General features: G+C 39.6%; 1 protein-coding gene across 1 annotated transcript; it reads right to left on the bottom strand.

Annotated features, from left to right (window-relative positions):
• Positions 1-1,387: 1,387 nt before the first annotated feature.
• dis3l2 (DIS3 like 3'-5' exoribonuclease 2) lies at positions 1,388-15,086 on the bottom strand. Its single transcript, XM_041992641.1, has 21 exons — positions 14,981-15,086; positions 13,287-14,098; positions 13,057-13,187; positions 10,687-10,740; positions 10,474-10,575; positions 10,190-10,373; positions 9,635-9,699; positions 9,105-9,334; positions 8,854-9,027; positions 8,680-8,759; positions 8,155-8,267; positions 7,886-7,993; positions 7,499-7,732; positions 6,282-6,361; positions 5,997-6,180; positions 5,781-5,867; positions 5,486-5,633; positions 5,142-5,272; positions 4,413-4,517; positions 4,143-4,247; positions 1,388-2,951 (listed from the first exon to the last, which is right to left on the bottom strand). Exons 2-21 carry the CDS (start codon positions 14,071-14,073, stop codon positions 2,850-2,852), a joined length of 3,204 nt encoding a protein of 1,067 aa, XP_041848575.1. The 5' UTR covers positions 14,074-14,098; positions 14,981-15,086; the 3' UTR covers positions 1,388-2,849.
• Positions 15,087-15,980: the final 894 nt, after the last annotated feature.

Genomic DNA, 15,980 nt, shown 5'->3' on the forward strand with positions numbered 1-15,980 from the left:
TCATTTGCTGCTCTACACACAGCTGAAGGTTTATCTCTAAAACATGGAAGACACTCCTTGGTGATAGAAACAGCTTATCTGTTTGTTTGCAATATAAACTAACCAGGAGGGGAGTATAAGTGTAAGTCACGAAGGGCGTAATGAGGTGTGTGACAAACATTATTTACTAATATATGGTTTTCTAGACTTCGTCCCCCCCTTTTTTTACCACCCAGTGAACAAATGAAAACGCAGCTCTGTTTAAATTAGCATTCAGGAAATTATCAAAATAATGATAAAAACATAACCGGGTCACTGCATGCATTTTTCTATGAGGAAAATTATAAATGTGCATGAGCTCTGTATAATTAGCATACACACAACAGCTGCTTTATTATTAGGTACACCTGCTCAGCTGCTTTTAACACAAAAACTCAGCCAATGACATGACAGCAAATCAACGCATCTAGTCATGTAGACGTGGTCAAAAAGACTTACTGAGGCTTCAAACTGAGCATCAGAACGAGGAAGAAAGGGGATTAAAGTGATTGAATGTAATTTAGAAACTGCTGATCTACTGGAATTTTCACACACAATTATCTCTAGATGCAGAGAATATTCTGAAGAAGAGAAAATATCCAGTGAGCAGCAGTTGTCTGGACCAGAATGTCTTGTTTGATGTCAGAGGTCAGAAGAGAATGGGCAGACTGGTTGGACATGATAGAAAGGCAAAAGGAAGTCAAATAAGCACTGGTTCCTACCAAGGTCTGCAGAATACACACAACACGTCCAACCTTGAAGCACATGGGCTACAGCAGGTGAAGACCACACCGCGTGCCTCCTGTCAGCTAAGAACAGGAAACTGAGGCTACAATTCACACACACTCACCAACATTAGGTCTGAGTTTTTATTTCAGCTCCACATTCAGATGGTAGGCTCAGAATTTGGCTTAAACATGAAAGCATGGATCCTGTAGTAGTGGTGCAGGAGATATTTTCTTGACACACAACAGCATCATTTATTGCTCATTGTTGCTGACCATGTCCATCCCTTTATGTCCACAGTGTAGCATGTTCTGATGCTACTTATTGTTATCCAGCAGGATAATGCACCATGTCACAAAGCTCAAAAGCCCAATGGCCTCCAGTCACCAGATCTAAACCTGCATGGATGCAGCCGACAAATCTGTGTGATGCTATCATGTCAATATAGAGCTAAATCTCTGAGGAATGTTTCCAACACGTTGCTGAATCTATGCCACCAAGAATGAAGGCAGATCTGAAGGTAAAGGAGTCCAACCAGCTTCTAGCATGGTGGACCTAATAAAGTGGCGGGTGAGTGTATATCAAAGTAAAATGTGAATACCAACCATCCAAATGAACTGTGACAATAAAAGTTTGCAAAGGATGCAGGCAGACTGTGTTGATTTTTATTTTTAGTTGATCGTACACACGACACATTCTTGCACAGATCACTACAGTTTTGTGTTGGGAATCACTAGCTTAAAACCCATTTACAGAGCATGTCATGCTATTTTTAACAGCTGTTTTCAAAATGTGGCACGTTAAAAAGAAGGAAAAACAAACTAAAACATGGCACTGTTCATTCACAGATAGACGACCAAATTTGGAGTCGCTGCAAATTAAAAATGTGCAGCTTCACTCAAAAAGGAGTCCTGATTTAATCAAGTCCAGCTCACTCGATTAAATCAAGGCTGAAATTCACATTTTATATAAATGAGGTCCATCTTTTTTTTTTTTCTGCACAAATCAAACCTGAAATCTGAGCATTAAAACAAAATCATAAACAGCAGAAGGAAGCACTCTGAGGAGATAAACAAAACATAAAACTCATTAAGATCTCAAGGCCACCGCAGCAGTTCACATTCAAGTCATTTCCATGTTTTAAATTAAAAACTATTAACAGCTGACAAGTGCTGAAAGTTTGGCTTAACTTACACAACAAACACAGACACCACGAAGCTTTGCTCAGACAGAGATGACATCAGATAAACAACACTTTTCTATCCAGCTGCATTTAGTACGAGTTAACCTGAAGAGGCCCAGCAGCTCGTTACTCACAGGACTGATGACTAAAAGGAGTCTAAGGAAAACACTTCCTGTTTAAAGCGCTGTAAACACATGCACACATAAACAAATGTCATGTATGACAGGAAGTGGATGTTATTTAGTTTCCAGGTGAATGTTTGTGTACCTGTTATTCTAAAAGCTCCAGTAGAAAGAAACTGGACTTCTCGGTTCTGGAGGATGCTGAACTTCAGCTCACTGCCTCACACACATCTGGGACGTCATAATTCAGACCTGAGGAAGCCAATTGAAGGAGACGTGAGACGAATAAGTCCAGGTGCTTTCTACTGAAGCTACAATGGCCGAGTTTTTTCACACGTTACTTATTTTAAATATGAGCTTGAGTTTGGGCTCAAGATGTTAACGTTGTTAGAGTCAAACAGATTAATACAATAAAGTAAAATTCAGTAGAGTCCTATGCTTGATGCTAAACACACACGTGGGTCTTACTCTTGTATTATCAGGAAGATTGCCACCAAGATTAAACATAAAAAGTTTAAAAAGCAGTTTTCACACATTAGACTGTGTATAAGAATTATGTCACATCAAACTGACCTCATTAGGTCAATAAATCAACAGCAAAAGAAAATCAGTGCTGTCTTTATATTTTCGTCTTCAGACCCGAGTCAAAGCTCCGTTTAAACCCGCACAGGGTAACAACAGTTACACCATGTGTGGAGATTTTTCCTTTTACCACATTAGAACTGCTTCTACTCTACAAGCTAATCACTTTGATTCATCTCTGAAAGGAAATGTGTGAGATCCATCGAGGTGTTTCTGCTTTAGGATCCGCCGTCCTCGGGCCTCTTGAGCACCGCTTTGTATTTCATAGGCGCACCGTCGGCTTGGAGCTGCACCTCCACCAGAGAGAAGATAGAAATGACCTGTGAACAGAAAACAGGAAATACTGACTGCTGGTTTACGAAGCTTAACAACTCACTGGAAATAATATGAATTTCTAACCACCATGAGCTGTCTTCTCATCTTCTTTTTTTTTTTAAAATAAAATAAAAACATCTATATTTTTAGTTTTAGTTATTAGAACTTACATGACAAACAAAGAACAATTTCCCAGATCTGCCAGAAAAAAGTACAAGAAAAAAAAAAAAAAAAACGAACAGTATAAAGACAGAAACTAAATAAAGATCAGATCACAGCCGTGCATTAAAAGAAAACCATATATGAAATTAAATTTCATCAAATATGCTTCACCCCTGTAGCAACCAATAATGTAAAATGTTATTACATTATTGTTAGCTATTATGTTACCAGCCTATTATTAAAAAAAGAAAAAGCGCAGACAACAGTAATAACACATAAATAAGACTGCACTTCTCAAAGAATTTTATTGCAGTTTTTGTGCAGTTTGTCTTATCGTTTTTATAACATTTAAAATGGCAAATAATGTTGTCATTGGCCATTATTACATCATTTGTTGGTACAATCTTAGAGGGAAATAGGAAAATATATGGACCTCCACGCCCTTTTTTCAACAAGACAATAAACATTATTCTTTCCAAGGCAAGGTTACTGACGATGAAGCCATACTATTCCATAAAAGTGTGATTATACATCTGTAAAGGTCCAAAGTCAACCAGACATGACTGCCTTAAGGTTACATATCTAACAAAACTGGCATCTGTAGGAACTTCTTTTCTTATTAAATTGCTTTTACATTCATCTATGGACAATAATATTTTTTTTAATTAAACATACTCATATAAACAGTGAAATAAGGGACCTTTCTCCTTCCTGCATTTTAAATGAAGGTCAGGTATATTGGGGAAGATCTGACTAAGTGTACTTGGAGCATGATAACTTTGCATGGACCACTAAGACTATAGCAATCTAAATGATCTAAATTGAACAGATTTGATCTTAACTTTAAAACAACCAGTTTGCCATTCTGCTTCCTGTTTGTCACCGTGCCAGTCACGTCTCCAGGCCCCCAGACTTAAATTTACTTTTGAGGAAGTCAGTAAACATTTATAAACCCAGAAGAATGGCCTGATTTTCATTAAATAAATTACATATCACAGTTTAAACAGAAAACAGTTAAATGTCGTGGTTCTAACCTGTTCTACAGGAGAGTCCTCCAGGTTCTCTGGAGTCCAGACCAGAGTCAGCTCAGACTTCTTCCCCACCTTATGATGGTGGAAGGAGGACAGACCTGCAACAGTCTACAAGTGGAGACAAACTGTCACAAAGTTTCTGCGATTTTATTTTCTTGTGCGATTAAATAGCAGCTGAATCTAAACTCATCTACAGACCGACATCTCAAACATGAGTGTAAGCTGAAAGATATTTAATAAAATTATTAATAGAAGAATATTAATGGCGCTAACCTTGCAGTAGATGCGTTTCTGCACTCCGTATCGGAGAACCAGCACGTCGAAGGACTGATCCAGCACCCCCATCACCATGGCCTCAGAGTCCAGGGGGCCACACTCCTGTGGGGCAGATCCAAACAGAAAGTTATTGTTAATTAGAAGAACTAATAACTACTTGGACAGCATGGTTTAGAAAATGAATAAACCCCTGGATTATGTTGTGTTTAGGCATTCCATCAAACTGCTCAAAATTTAGACTTCACGGTCATCTGATGAGAACCAACCCTCTCAGACAACTGCAGGAACGATTTCCAGAAGCTGAGGTCTTACATAACTTCTTTCCTAGACCCCTTTCATTTCCACTGAAAGCACCAGAGCCTTATTTTCAAAGGAATATTTCACCCCTGTGGTGGTAGAGAGGTAGTTCTTATGAGAAAACCCAGCAGCACTGAACATCTCTGGTCAAGTTTTTATAGAATTTTATTTCTGTCTTACTTTCTACTCCCCATCCATGTTGTTAAAGTCTCTCAACATCAGACTTCCTTCCTGCTTCAAATGATCTAAACTGGGAGTAACACTTATTACTAACTTACCTTCCATCAATAACTAATCTAAACACGCCTGGGCAAGCAGATGATGTTAAAGTGATTTTTTTTTTGTTACAATCTTTTAAACAAACAGAAATAACAGCTTAAATGTCTTTGGACTTCTCAGTTGTTAGCATGTTGTGATCTGGCTGCTCACCTTTACAAACACTCCAAAGAAGAGCTCCGTGCTGAGCTCATGGACTCTCTTGGACAGAGTCTTCTTGTCGTTACAGTGTGATGCCTGTTTTTCTACTTCATCTGTTGACAAGCCTAAACGAGGGCCACACTCTGTGTACAAACAAAGTAAACACACACAAATATGCAAATTAGACCAAAAATATACAACTCAAATGTCAAATTCACCATCATTCAGCAGTGATGGGACAAACAATGCAGACCGAGGTCTGACCGGCCGCATGTCACAGCACAATAGAAACTGTGTTTGAATCAACAGAAACTCCTTTTATGTGTCTGAGAGCTCTTTGTATAAAAGGTGCATACTCAGTGAAGATGCCAGCAGCCGATGCACAATGATGTCAGCGTAGCGTCTGATGGGCGAGGTGAAGTGTGTGTAGAGAGGAACGTTGAGGGCGTAGTGCTTAAAATGCTCTTCCTCCCTCACCACACCTGAACAGAAATACAGTGCCATCTGGAAAAGACAAACAAACCAGATTAAATACAGATAACAGAAGAGCTGAGAACATGACGTTATCCTGATTATGAAAACACACACACACACACACTTGGAAATAGAAAAAGTTTAAACAGAGATGGATGGAAATGAAGAGACTCGGACCTGCATGGGTCTGGAGCACATGTGAGTGAGGACCTCTTTTCTGGCGATGGCATATCCATCATCACCAAGCAGCGTATTCAAACTCTTCTGTTTGTTAAAGAAGTAGAAAAAACATAGTTAGGAATCCATGTTTGAACCCTTGAAAAAAAAACTTTACCACAGAAAACTCAAACTTTGCGTTTGTATGTAGGTACTTTCTCTATTATAGGAACTCACGTGTAACGCTCCTGAAGAAGACAAGTCGATGTCGATCCCCAGCTGGTTACACAGTTCCTGCAGCTCATCCGCCATCTTGGCTTTGGGAGGAGGGTGTCGCCGCAGCAGGGCCAACTCTGGGAATTTGCGATATATGTGGTGCGCTGTGGCAATGTTAGCCAGTAACATAAACTCCTCCACCAATCTAAGGAACAGTTTTAAGGAGGATTTAAGTAGCGTAGAGAAATTCAGGAAAAAATATTTCATAAAAAAAAAAAAGAAGTTGATATAACTGAAGTTACTCACTTGTTACTGTCTCTGTACTCATAAACATAGCAACCTTGAGGCATCATTGATTCTTTGTCCAAGGTAAAAGAAAGCTTCAACTGAAATTAACAAAACATTAAAAATATATGAATATAGAAAGTAAGATCTTAGGTTTTAGGTGTTTTGAATCTTATCGTGTCTACAAAGCATCGTGATGAGGACGTGGGAAACTTTTACTTGGAAAAACTGTCAAACTCAGTGACATAACGTAACATTGCACATCAAAATGTCAATACAAACTGTCAAATTAGCTTAAGGCTAACATCTATGGAAAATAGCATTGGCAAGCTAGCGGTTAACATATGTGACCAGACTAAAGGGATTAAAACAATTTTATCCAACAACAAATGTTTATCTCAACAATATTCTTTGTGTTCAATTACAATTTGACTAGAATACTTACAGGCAAACTAGAGGGCTGATTAACCATTTTTGATAACATAATTACAGTAATGATGTTTCTTGATTTTTTTGGCCAATGGAACAATAAAGTTCTATAATGGTGAAAGTTAAAAATAACACCATTATTTCCATGTTTATGATGTTTGTCAATATCAGGGCATTCAGATTGATTTCTGAAATAATAATATATCATAATTTAACAATAATATATATATATATATATATATATATATGTAATCATAATCTTATAATTAAATAAACAGGGAGTTCATAATTATCTGACTGCTTGTATTCATTGATGAAGTAGCAATGTGCAGTAATAAAGAAAATTGAGATTGCAACACATAGGGCTACATCATTATGCATCGCTGAATCGAATCGTGGTCAAGATAGTTTTAATCGAACTGAACTGTGAGACCAGTGAAGATGCACAGCCGTACTAGGTTTATATAATCTCTTCTAACCAGCAGTTGACTTGGTCGTACTGGATGGCTGGAACCATTTCTGAGGTCTGATTTGTGGTTAAAACTCAACATAAGATATTAATTAATTAATTTGATTTTCCAAACCATCCAGTCATGATGTGTCTTTGGCAACAAAGCCAGATGTAGACAATACATGGGGAAAAGTCTTAACAGCCATTCTCAGAAACAAACCATCTGAAGCAAATGAAAATCCTTAAAATTAACGAGTTAAATAAAAGTTATTAAATGTTGATGGAACTGAGAGACAGTTCCTGAAGTACTGCAGTAAAATGGCTCCTATGACAGAAAGCAGTCAAACAGCTGGCCAACCTGGTCTAGTCTGAGGGCTCCTCCTGAGAAGCGCTGAGCTCGGAGGTTTTTGGCGATATAGTGCAGGTTGAGCACAGCTTGGTGGATCTCATCGATGGGATGCACGGGGTCCACGGCAGGCAGCTCTTCAGGAGAGAATAACTTCTCCGGGGCCTCTATCATGCTCTGAGCGTGGTCGTAGCTTAGCTTCACACAGGAGCGGATGACTGAGCGTCCAAACCACTCGTTTAGGATCTGTGGGACGGATAGGTTACATATTTCAGACAACATATAAAAAAGAAAATAAAAGCTACACTGTGGCAGCAGGAGAATCTAGAGGCAATTTTCCCCTCAATAAACAGTCACAAAGCTAATTCGTGCCTCCATATATGAACTTTGAAGCCTTACCTTTCCTTCAGGTGTGATTTTCCAGATGACAGAGAAGGTGAGTCTGTCAGTGAGAGGGTTCAGGCTGCACAGCTCCTCACACAGCAACCTGGGTAACATGGGAACCACCTGCAGAGACAAAAACACCAGCACAGACTGAGAACTGAAGAAATTTAAATAACAGTTTTAGCTTCAGAGATCAAAACTCAGAAAACAGACAAAAAACAAAAAGACTCGCTGACAAATGAGACCAAACATTTATTTGATTTTAGGTGTTGAGTCGCGCTCACCTTTTGAACCAGGTACACGCTGGTTGCCCTTCGGCTGGCGGTGGCATCCAGAGCGTTGTCCTCCTCCACAAAATAACTCACATCAGCAATGTGAACTCCCACCTCAAAGTTTCCTGTGTTTAAAATATGATGTTAGGACAAAATACTTCAAACACTATCAAACACACTAGCTGAAAAGGTGATGATAGAGAACAAAATGTTTATCCCTGGTCAGCCTGCATGTACATTTCTGCATACAGCCTCAATTTTTTAACCTCATATTGGCATCAGATCAGCATGATAATAAAAATATTTATGCACTAAATTATGATACTGACACATCATTTTGTTTACAGACTTATTGTTTCCATCTGAAGGTGAAAACACTAATAAATAACAGTTTTCTGACAATTTAAGGAATCTCTAAGCTTACACACCCTAATGACAATGTGCAAAAAGCACAGCAGCTTATTGATATACGTCTATACGATCTTTCATCATAATTATTGGCCAACACTTTGAAGTGAGGGCTAAACAGCTGTTTACCATCTGGGAGTTGTTTACAGGACAGGGCATCATCCAGATCTCTAGCAGTTGCAGGATCAATTGTGAAGATGCACTCATTCCTAAAGATCATGAAGAGATTTTTTTTTTTAATTCTGTGTAGTACTTCAAACAATGAGCAACATGGTTCCAAACTAAAAGGGTTCAAAGTCCAACCTAAGGTCTCTCCTCTTCTTCATCTCCTCTGGTGGAATGGTCCAGGGCAGGTTCTTAGGAAGACAGTCCAACACCTCGTCTGAGAAGTCAGAAAAATCAACGTCGTACTCGATCAGGATGCCCTCTGTCTCTGGCTCGATCTCTCCAGCTTGACCCAGAGTCTTAGCAAGTTGACTGAGGGAGAACGTTTCGAGATTCAGCACAGATGTCAAACCACAATAAAGAGTTCCCTCTCAGGATTCAACCCTTACCCTTCTGCAAAGTTGCTGTCAACGGCCCAGTTTGTGATCCGACAGATAAACAAGGTATTTGTGTAGTCACCGGGGCGGGAACTAAAGTCCTCAGGGCAGTCTGCAAGGGGAACATTAATCCGTGGCACACGGTGGTCGACAGGAGAGAACATGGCGAAGGGTTTGTCTGGCAGGAACTTCAGGAAGCCAGTCACAGCTCGTGAATGTTTCTTCTCAACGATGTAAACCACCTGGTAGATAAATAAAGGAAGTAATGTGGTGTCATTTTTAAATTTGTCAGACACAAATTAAGTGACAAAATCATTGTGAAAAAACAAGCAGTGTTTGTGATCCTAGGAATATTTTTTATAAATAGTTTTTCTTGTTCTCTCTTTCTACTATGCTGCGCTGATTGATGCATTCACTCAACTCCCACTGGAGCAGTTTCACAAAAGATCCATTTTCTTAGCAGAGAATGAGTCTCCAGTGCAGTTCAGACAGATATTAAGCACCCTGCCTGCATAGGGCAATAGGGAAGAAATGTAGCTCACTTTAGCAGTCTTCTGGAGAATTCCTTCATTGTAACGTGCTGCTGCGGGATCTTCCAGAGGTTCACCTAAATTCATCAGATGAAAGAAAACTCAAATATGTATAAAATTAACTTTATTTCTCAGCAGTAAGTTAAGTTTCAGACTCCAAACAACTTCCGCCAGTGTTAAATTCAGCTACATGCTGCACAAGCAGCGGATAAATTAACTCTGAAAAATGTTGACATAACAGCCTTGTGAGCCCTTGTCTTTCATCCTTCACCGGTTTTCACCCAGTAGAGCAGCAGCCTAGCTATGAGCTAACATTCAGTCATTTCACATACAACTACAGCCAATACCTACAGACTTTCACAGGCTAAGACGATGTAGCATTTGTACAATCAGCTGCTGATTAATGTGTCGAATCAACAGATGTTTTCATTTGTTACTTCTGACTGTTTGCTGTTTGACAACAGAAAAATGTTTTATTTAGGTGGAAGCAGAGACAGTAGAAGAGAAGCAAACAGAGGCTATTACTGGATATTACTGGATTTTTTAGCCACTACTTCGTCCCAGTACCTGTGTCAGAGAGTGACATATTCCGACATTTGGTGGTAAGTTTGTCCCGGTCACTATATTGGTCTTCCACAATAACATCAGGATTCGGGCGGGACTGTGTTTTCTTCTGAGCTGTTCGTATCATGTTTTCGGCCTGGGTCTCGGACTCGCTGGTGCCCTCACAGTCAGTGTCATTTCTCACAACCTACAGAGATAAACTATTTGCTCATACATTCATCCTTGTATTTATTTATTTTAATAGCCATTGTTTAAATACAAAAAGGTATAGACGGATAAGTGTTTACCTTCCACTGTTCACGAGGGAGTATTTGTACCACAACTACATCTCCATTCAGCGCTCTGTTGCGAGCAACAATGCCATCCAGGAATATGTCCCGTGTGTCATCCTGTGATCAGAGAAGAAACACTGTTTTCTACCTGTCTTTAAATTTTGATATAACCTTTTCATGGCAGATATTAAGACAGTAATTTTGTAAAATCTACTAGAAATAACTCACAGGAGATGGGATGAAAGCTTCATGGTACTTCTTGGGGTTGATTCTCAATTGTCCCTGCAGAGGAAATGTGTGAATGTTACAGCTGACCCAACGGGCTTACCACCATGTGAAAAACAAAGTTCACCCCTTTACCCTCTAGTTCTGAGGTTTTTCTAATCAGGACAAAACAGAAAACTATATGGTCCTTTACAGGTCCAAATATTAGTTAAATACAACTTTAGATGCAAAACACTATGTGATTATTACTCTGTAATATTTAAATTAGACATAAAACTAAAAACTAAGCAGTGTTTGAAAAAGTAAGTACACTCTTAAATACTACGCTAAAGGCCTCAGTTTGCATGTTAAATGTTAACACTCATGACAAAGCAATTAGAAAAAGACAAGTATGACTTGATTGGACAGGTTGCAGGAGAAATCCTCTTTACTCCAAAAATAAGATGGCATCAAAACTGAGGTTTTGAAAATATGCATTTAGACAAACCACAAGACTTCTGGGACAATGTCTGTATGATAGACAAAACCGAAGAGGAGAAGTTTGGTGAAACGCAAACACAGCATATCAGTACCAATTAAGATAACGGGTTAACTTAGGTTTGGGAGCAGGGCCATGTCTCAACCACACTTTTAATCACCTGGCTAACCTTCTTACACTCGGTTCACTTCCTCAACTCTGTTCATCTAATTCTCTCAACCCCACCCTTACCTCATCCATTCAACCTTTCCTTCTTCAACCTTTCCCATCCCTCTCTTTCAGCCACCTCTTTCCTTCTCCCTCATCCCTCTCTGTCATTTACCAAAGCTTGTATTTAAACTGTGTTCACAACACAGTTGTTCCCCTAAACTGGTTGGCAAACTGAGCAACCTGGGTGTCGAATTCCTGAGAACAAACCTCAGAGTGCCATTATGGGAAACCAGATCTCATCCATTCTCATCCTGAAAACTAAAACACCACACGGGATGTGTCCCTCTTCACACATGACCGTTAACCCACGTGCCTACAAACACGATTGGCAAATTTGCTGACGACATGACTGACGTACGACTGCTAGAGCACAATGAGTCAACACCACAGACTGTATATAAAAGATGAAAGGAGCCTTTGTGACGTCACCTGTAGGTTTCAGAAGAAAAGTGAAGCTTGTTGGGCGGTTCCTACCATCGCCATCTTGGCAGCATCACGCACGCCATCGCTCCCGGAAAATACAAAAATGGGCAAAGAGGTGGAGTTGAAAGGGGGGCTGTGAGCGTGGGGGTGGATGATTGACGTCTATCAAGCCCCGAGCTGCTTGTAGCTAAGAGCTAACTGAGCCAACTCGGATCTAACGGTAGCTAACCAGCTAATGGAGGTAGGTGGGCTAAAGCTAAGGCCTGCTGTTAGCCAGCTAAAAACCACGGCTGTGCTGCACTCTTCCTTCTTGCAGCGGATACTGGATACCTGTCAATCAAAAGGACACATCCCTAATAATGCAGAATTTCAAGATTAAATAACATCCAAATGGATGAGTTAGAAAAAAATTCACCCCCCCTCACAGTTGTCATGAACTTGACCTACTAAACCTTAAATGTCGTTTTGTACCAGGCTTTAAACATGTTTATTTCTGCTGTGAAGTTGGCCTTTTTAACATGTGGGTCTATGGGGATTTGCTCTGTTTTGGAGCCATGCCCTAGCGGATGAGGGGTGAACGGCAATTTTTTGTACTTCCACATAGGCTTCACATTTCACCGCCGGAGGTTGCTGCTAGGTCAACACAGAGTGGCGAGGTTCAGCGTCTGAGGTAATGGAGTTACACAAACAACTTGAACCTGAACACAGCAAAGACTAAGAAGACCTTAGAAGATCCAAAGATTCTGAACACTCCATGCTCTTCATAGAATGAGAGAAGGTAGAGTGGGTGGAGAGCTTTAAGTTTCTTAGGGTCTACATCTCAGTTAACCTCATCTGGTCCACTAACATCTTTCACCAGGTAAGGTGAGCACAGCAAACCCTCAACCCCTGCTGATAAGCTTCAACAGGTCCACCATCGAGAGTCTCCTGACCTTCTGCTATAAGGTGTGGTTTAGCAGCTGCACAGCAGAGGACAGAGGAGACTTCCAGTGGGTGGTGAGTAGCAGAGAGAGTGATTGGGACCACATTGCCCCTGCCCCATCACATGTCGTTGGTCACATGAGATTGTATTCACCTAATTGCAAGTTTTGGTAATTACCAGATACAGTTTCTAAATTTATTATGTCTCAAAAGGTAAAACCTACCTTATCTGTTGTAAATTTACTGCTTCAACAAGGACAAAGATCACTAATAAGAAATAAATAAGTTCAAAGGAGCTTAAAGTATGGTAGAAATACAGTGTTTAAATCTCAGGTTCATACCTGAATGAGCTCTCCTCTTTTGAGACCATGGGAAACCTCCTCAGAGGTCATGTAAGATTCAAAGACTTGTTTCTTTGAGCCTCTCCCTCCTTTGTTCTTAATTTTGTCAGCAGGAGAACTGATGCTTGAAGCTGAAAAAGACACAAGTCTTTAACTTAATGATCTCCTGTTGTATATACCCATGCGGTAGTGTCTCTTAGACAGAAAGAACAAAAAGACTAAAACCTTACTTTTGGGCTGCTGAAGCTTTTTGTCTTTACTGTGAGGAGATCTGTCCCGTGACATCTGAGCATCAATCCCACATTTTAAAATCTCTGTGTTTTTCTCCTCCTCTGGTTGCTTTGGTGGGTTTTTTTTCTTTGACTTCTTTACTTTATCTTGCTCCTGAACACTTGTACGTGTTTTCTTTGGGGATTTTAGATGCCCAACAAATAACTCAGCCTCTTTGGAGGCAACATCTCCGTTGAAGTCCTTGTTTTTCTTCTGATGCTTCTGGTGTTTCTTTGCATTACCAGGCTTTAAACAACCAATTTCCTCTCCAGATTCAATGTCTCCATCCTGGCTGGTGGTGGTATCCCTTCTCTGACCACATCGCTGCCAGTCAGATGCACCGTGCTTCCTTTCACACTCCTGCTGAGCATTGCGAGAGCTTAGTTTCTCCTTGTATAATGACAGCGAACTCTCCCCTCCAACATTTTTTAAAGAGGATGGGGAGAAGTCACTTGAATCAGAGAAATCACAAAGCACTGGGTCCTTTTTTCGCTGTGGTATGTTAAGCTTGTCACTCTGGACTCCAAGTGCTGGACCAAGACCATTTCCTGGACCGGGACCATTTTCTTCTTTTTGGAATGATGAGTCCTTAGCATATTGTTCAAGATACAAGCTGAACTTGCTGCTGCGGTGCTGGCTGAGAAGCCTGGTATAGGCATCTTTCTGAGGAGGGGTGCTTAAAGGATTCTGGATCCGCTTTGTACCTCGATTCGAGTTGGCCTTCTTTGACTGTGGAGGGGAATCCATTAGAGAATCCTTAAAGGTGCTGTCTCTGTAAGAGAAAAAAGTAAACACTGTGATAGCTGCCAATGGATGAAAAATCAAAAGCATGTATTGATTGTGAAACAACAAATTCCAGAGAACATAATTACAGCAGTTATGTCACTAGTCTTGCACATAAGCATTCCCATACTGAAAGAGATATTAGATTTGTGGTTATTTGAACCTCCAGTTCTGTATCTTTGCAATGTCACAATACAATCACTTTTAATTTCCTCAAGATTTTTTTCCCCCAAGTTTTGTTATTGACTAGTTGTACCTTACTGTTTACTAGACACTTCTTCCCTCGGTTCACACTGTATCTCTTTAATGATGCTTTCAAGCTGATAATTTTGTGTCTACTATTGATGATTTTGTATTATGCTCCAATTACAGTTGCATATCTCTCTCTCCAAGGCAAATGAGACCTGGGGTCCTCTGGTTCCCCGGAGAAAAAGACTATTGTTAAAAAGAAATGTCGTTTTTCAAAAAGTGACCAGTTTAGTGTAGATACTTACACATCTCTACGTGTGTATTGTCAGTTAGTATTGTTAATATTTTCCTGTAAACTACCCATTGACTTAGAATTTACCAAACGTATGTTAGATACAGTTGCATAAAAATGGAGTTTAATTTCACGCCAAAAACAAAGCAAAATCATTACACCACCTTCATTTTTAGCGTCTACGTCAGCTGTAAATAGCTTTATCCAGCTAACAGCTAACTTACGTTTGCTAACCGTTATTAGCAGCTAATGGCTAGCATCCGCTAGCGGCAAATGCTGCTTTAACGTTAACTGAGATTTTCTTTTATGTCACACAGACGGTTACATGTGTCTTATTAAAAGGGTTTAAAATAATATAAAGACTGTCAAACTGATGTATGAAAATCGTACCTCTTCACCGAGACTTGAAGTTTTGTAAGGCTAACTTCTGTGTTGTTCACGTAAAATGCTACCAACTGTTTCAGTCGTACTCGTCATTGGTAGTTACAGGGATGCTTCCTTTGAGTGCTGTCGGAAATTTGGAATTCACGGAACGCCCTGAAACGTTAGGGTGTAGCTACATTTGAGGAAACAGGACATTCAGTGTTGAATCTTTGCTCGAAACTTTATTGTAGATTGTAATTAGATAACACAGCAAGTAAACAGTTTTTAAGACTGTATCTGAAAAATAGATACCAAATAAATTTCTGTTGATGGGTTCATATTTGTTTGTCTCAGTTTTTACACCCAAACCACTCACTGAATTAGCATTATCCAGAATCAAATGTTTATTTTATTTTATTTTATTTTAGATTCATGATCACCTCCAGATGGCAGCAAAGACAATATTTTGATTAAAGACTGACATTGTGCTGTGTAGGTCAGTTGTATAAACATCACATTGTGTACACTAGAGCAGACAGGAAGAAAGTAATGGAATATATTGTGTGTGAGATATGTCTGGGTCTAAACACGTGGATTCCCACAAATTTTTACCTCACAGGACTGATATAAATTTCACTTACCACCTGAGAAATGCAAACTGGAGATTTTTTCTTTCTTTCTCTTGACAAGTTGATTCCACACTTGGTAGTTCCTATTTACTTAATTTTCAGAGTACAAGACATTTATGAAAGCTTTCATTGGGGAAGTGATATTTTGAGCCAAAGCAAGCGTGTGTGCAGTTACTGGAAACAAGACATCGACATCTGTGGGTATAAATGTTAGATAGGCTGCTATCTCTCAACAAGGAACCTTATTTTCTTTAAACACCCATTTATGCACATATAGCCTACTGCATATTCTCATGCACACACACTTTCAGTAATTAAGTTACTCTGTAAACTGACTCGTTTAACAAGAATACAATATCTCTATCATCTGCTCCAAAATTCAGAACAGCTTGTGTTTG

Source organism: Melanotaenia boesemani, chromosome 8 (assembly GCF_017639745.1).
Source record: "Melanotaenia boesemani isolate fMelBoe1 chromosome 8, fMelBoe1.pri, whole genome shotgun sequence".
In the NCBI taxonomy this organism is placed as follows: Eukaryota; Metazoa; Chordata; class Actinopteri; order Atheriniformes; family Melanotaeniidae; genus Melanotaenia; species Melanotaenia boesemani.

Bases quoted from the DNA above. Each gene is read 5' to 3' on its own strand.
- dis3l2 (XM_041992641.1), bottom strand. From the start codon at position 14,073: ATGGATTCCCCTCCACAGTCAAAGAAGGCCAACTCGAATCGAGGTACA. The intron at 8,760-8,853 runs GTTGGACTTTGA...CATGATCTTTAG, and splicing joins AAGAAGAGGAGAGACCTTAG to GAATGAGTGCATCTTCACAA. The intron at 7,994-8,154 runs GTGAGCGCGACT...TTGTCTCTGCAG, and splicing joins GCGTGTACCTGGTTCAAAAG to GTGGTTCCCATGTTACCCAG.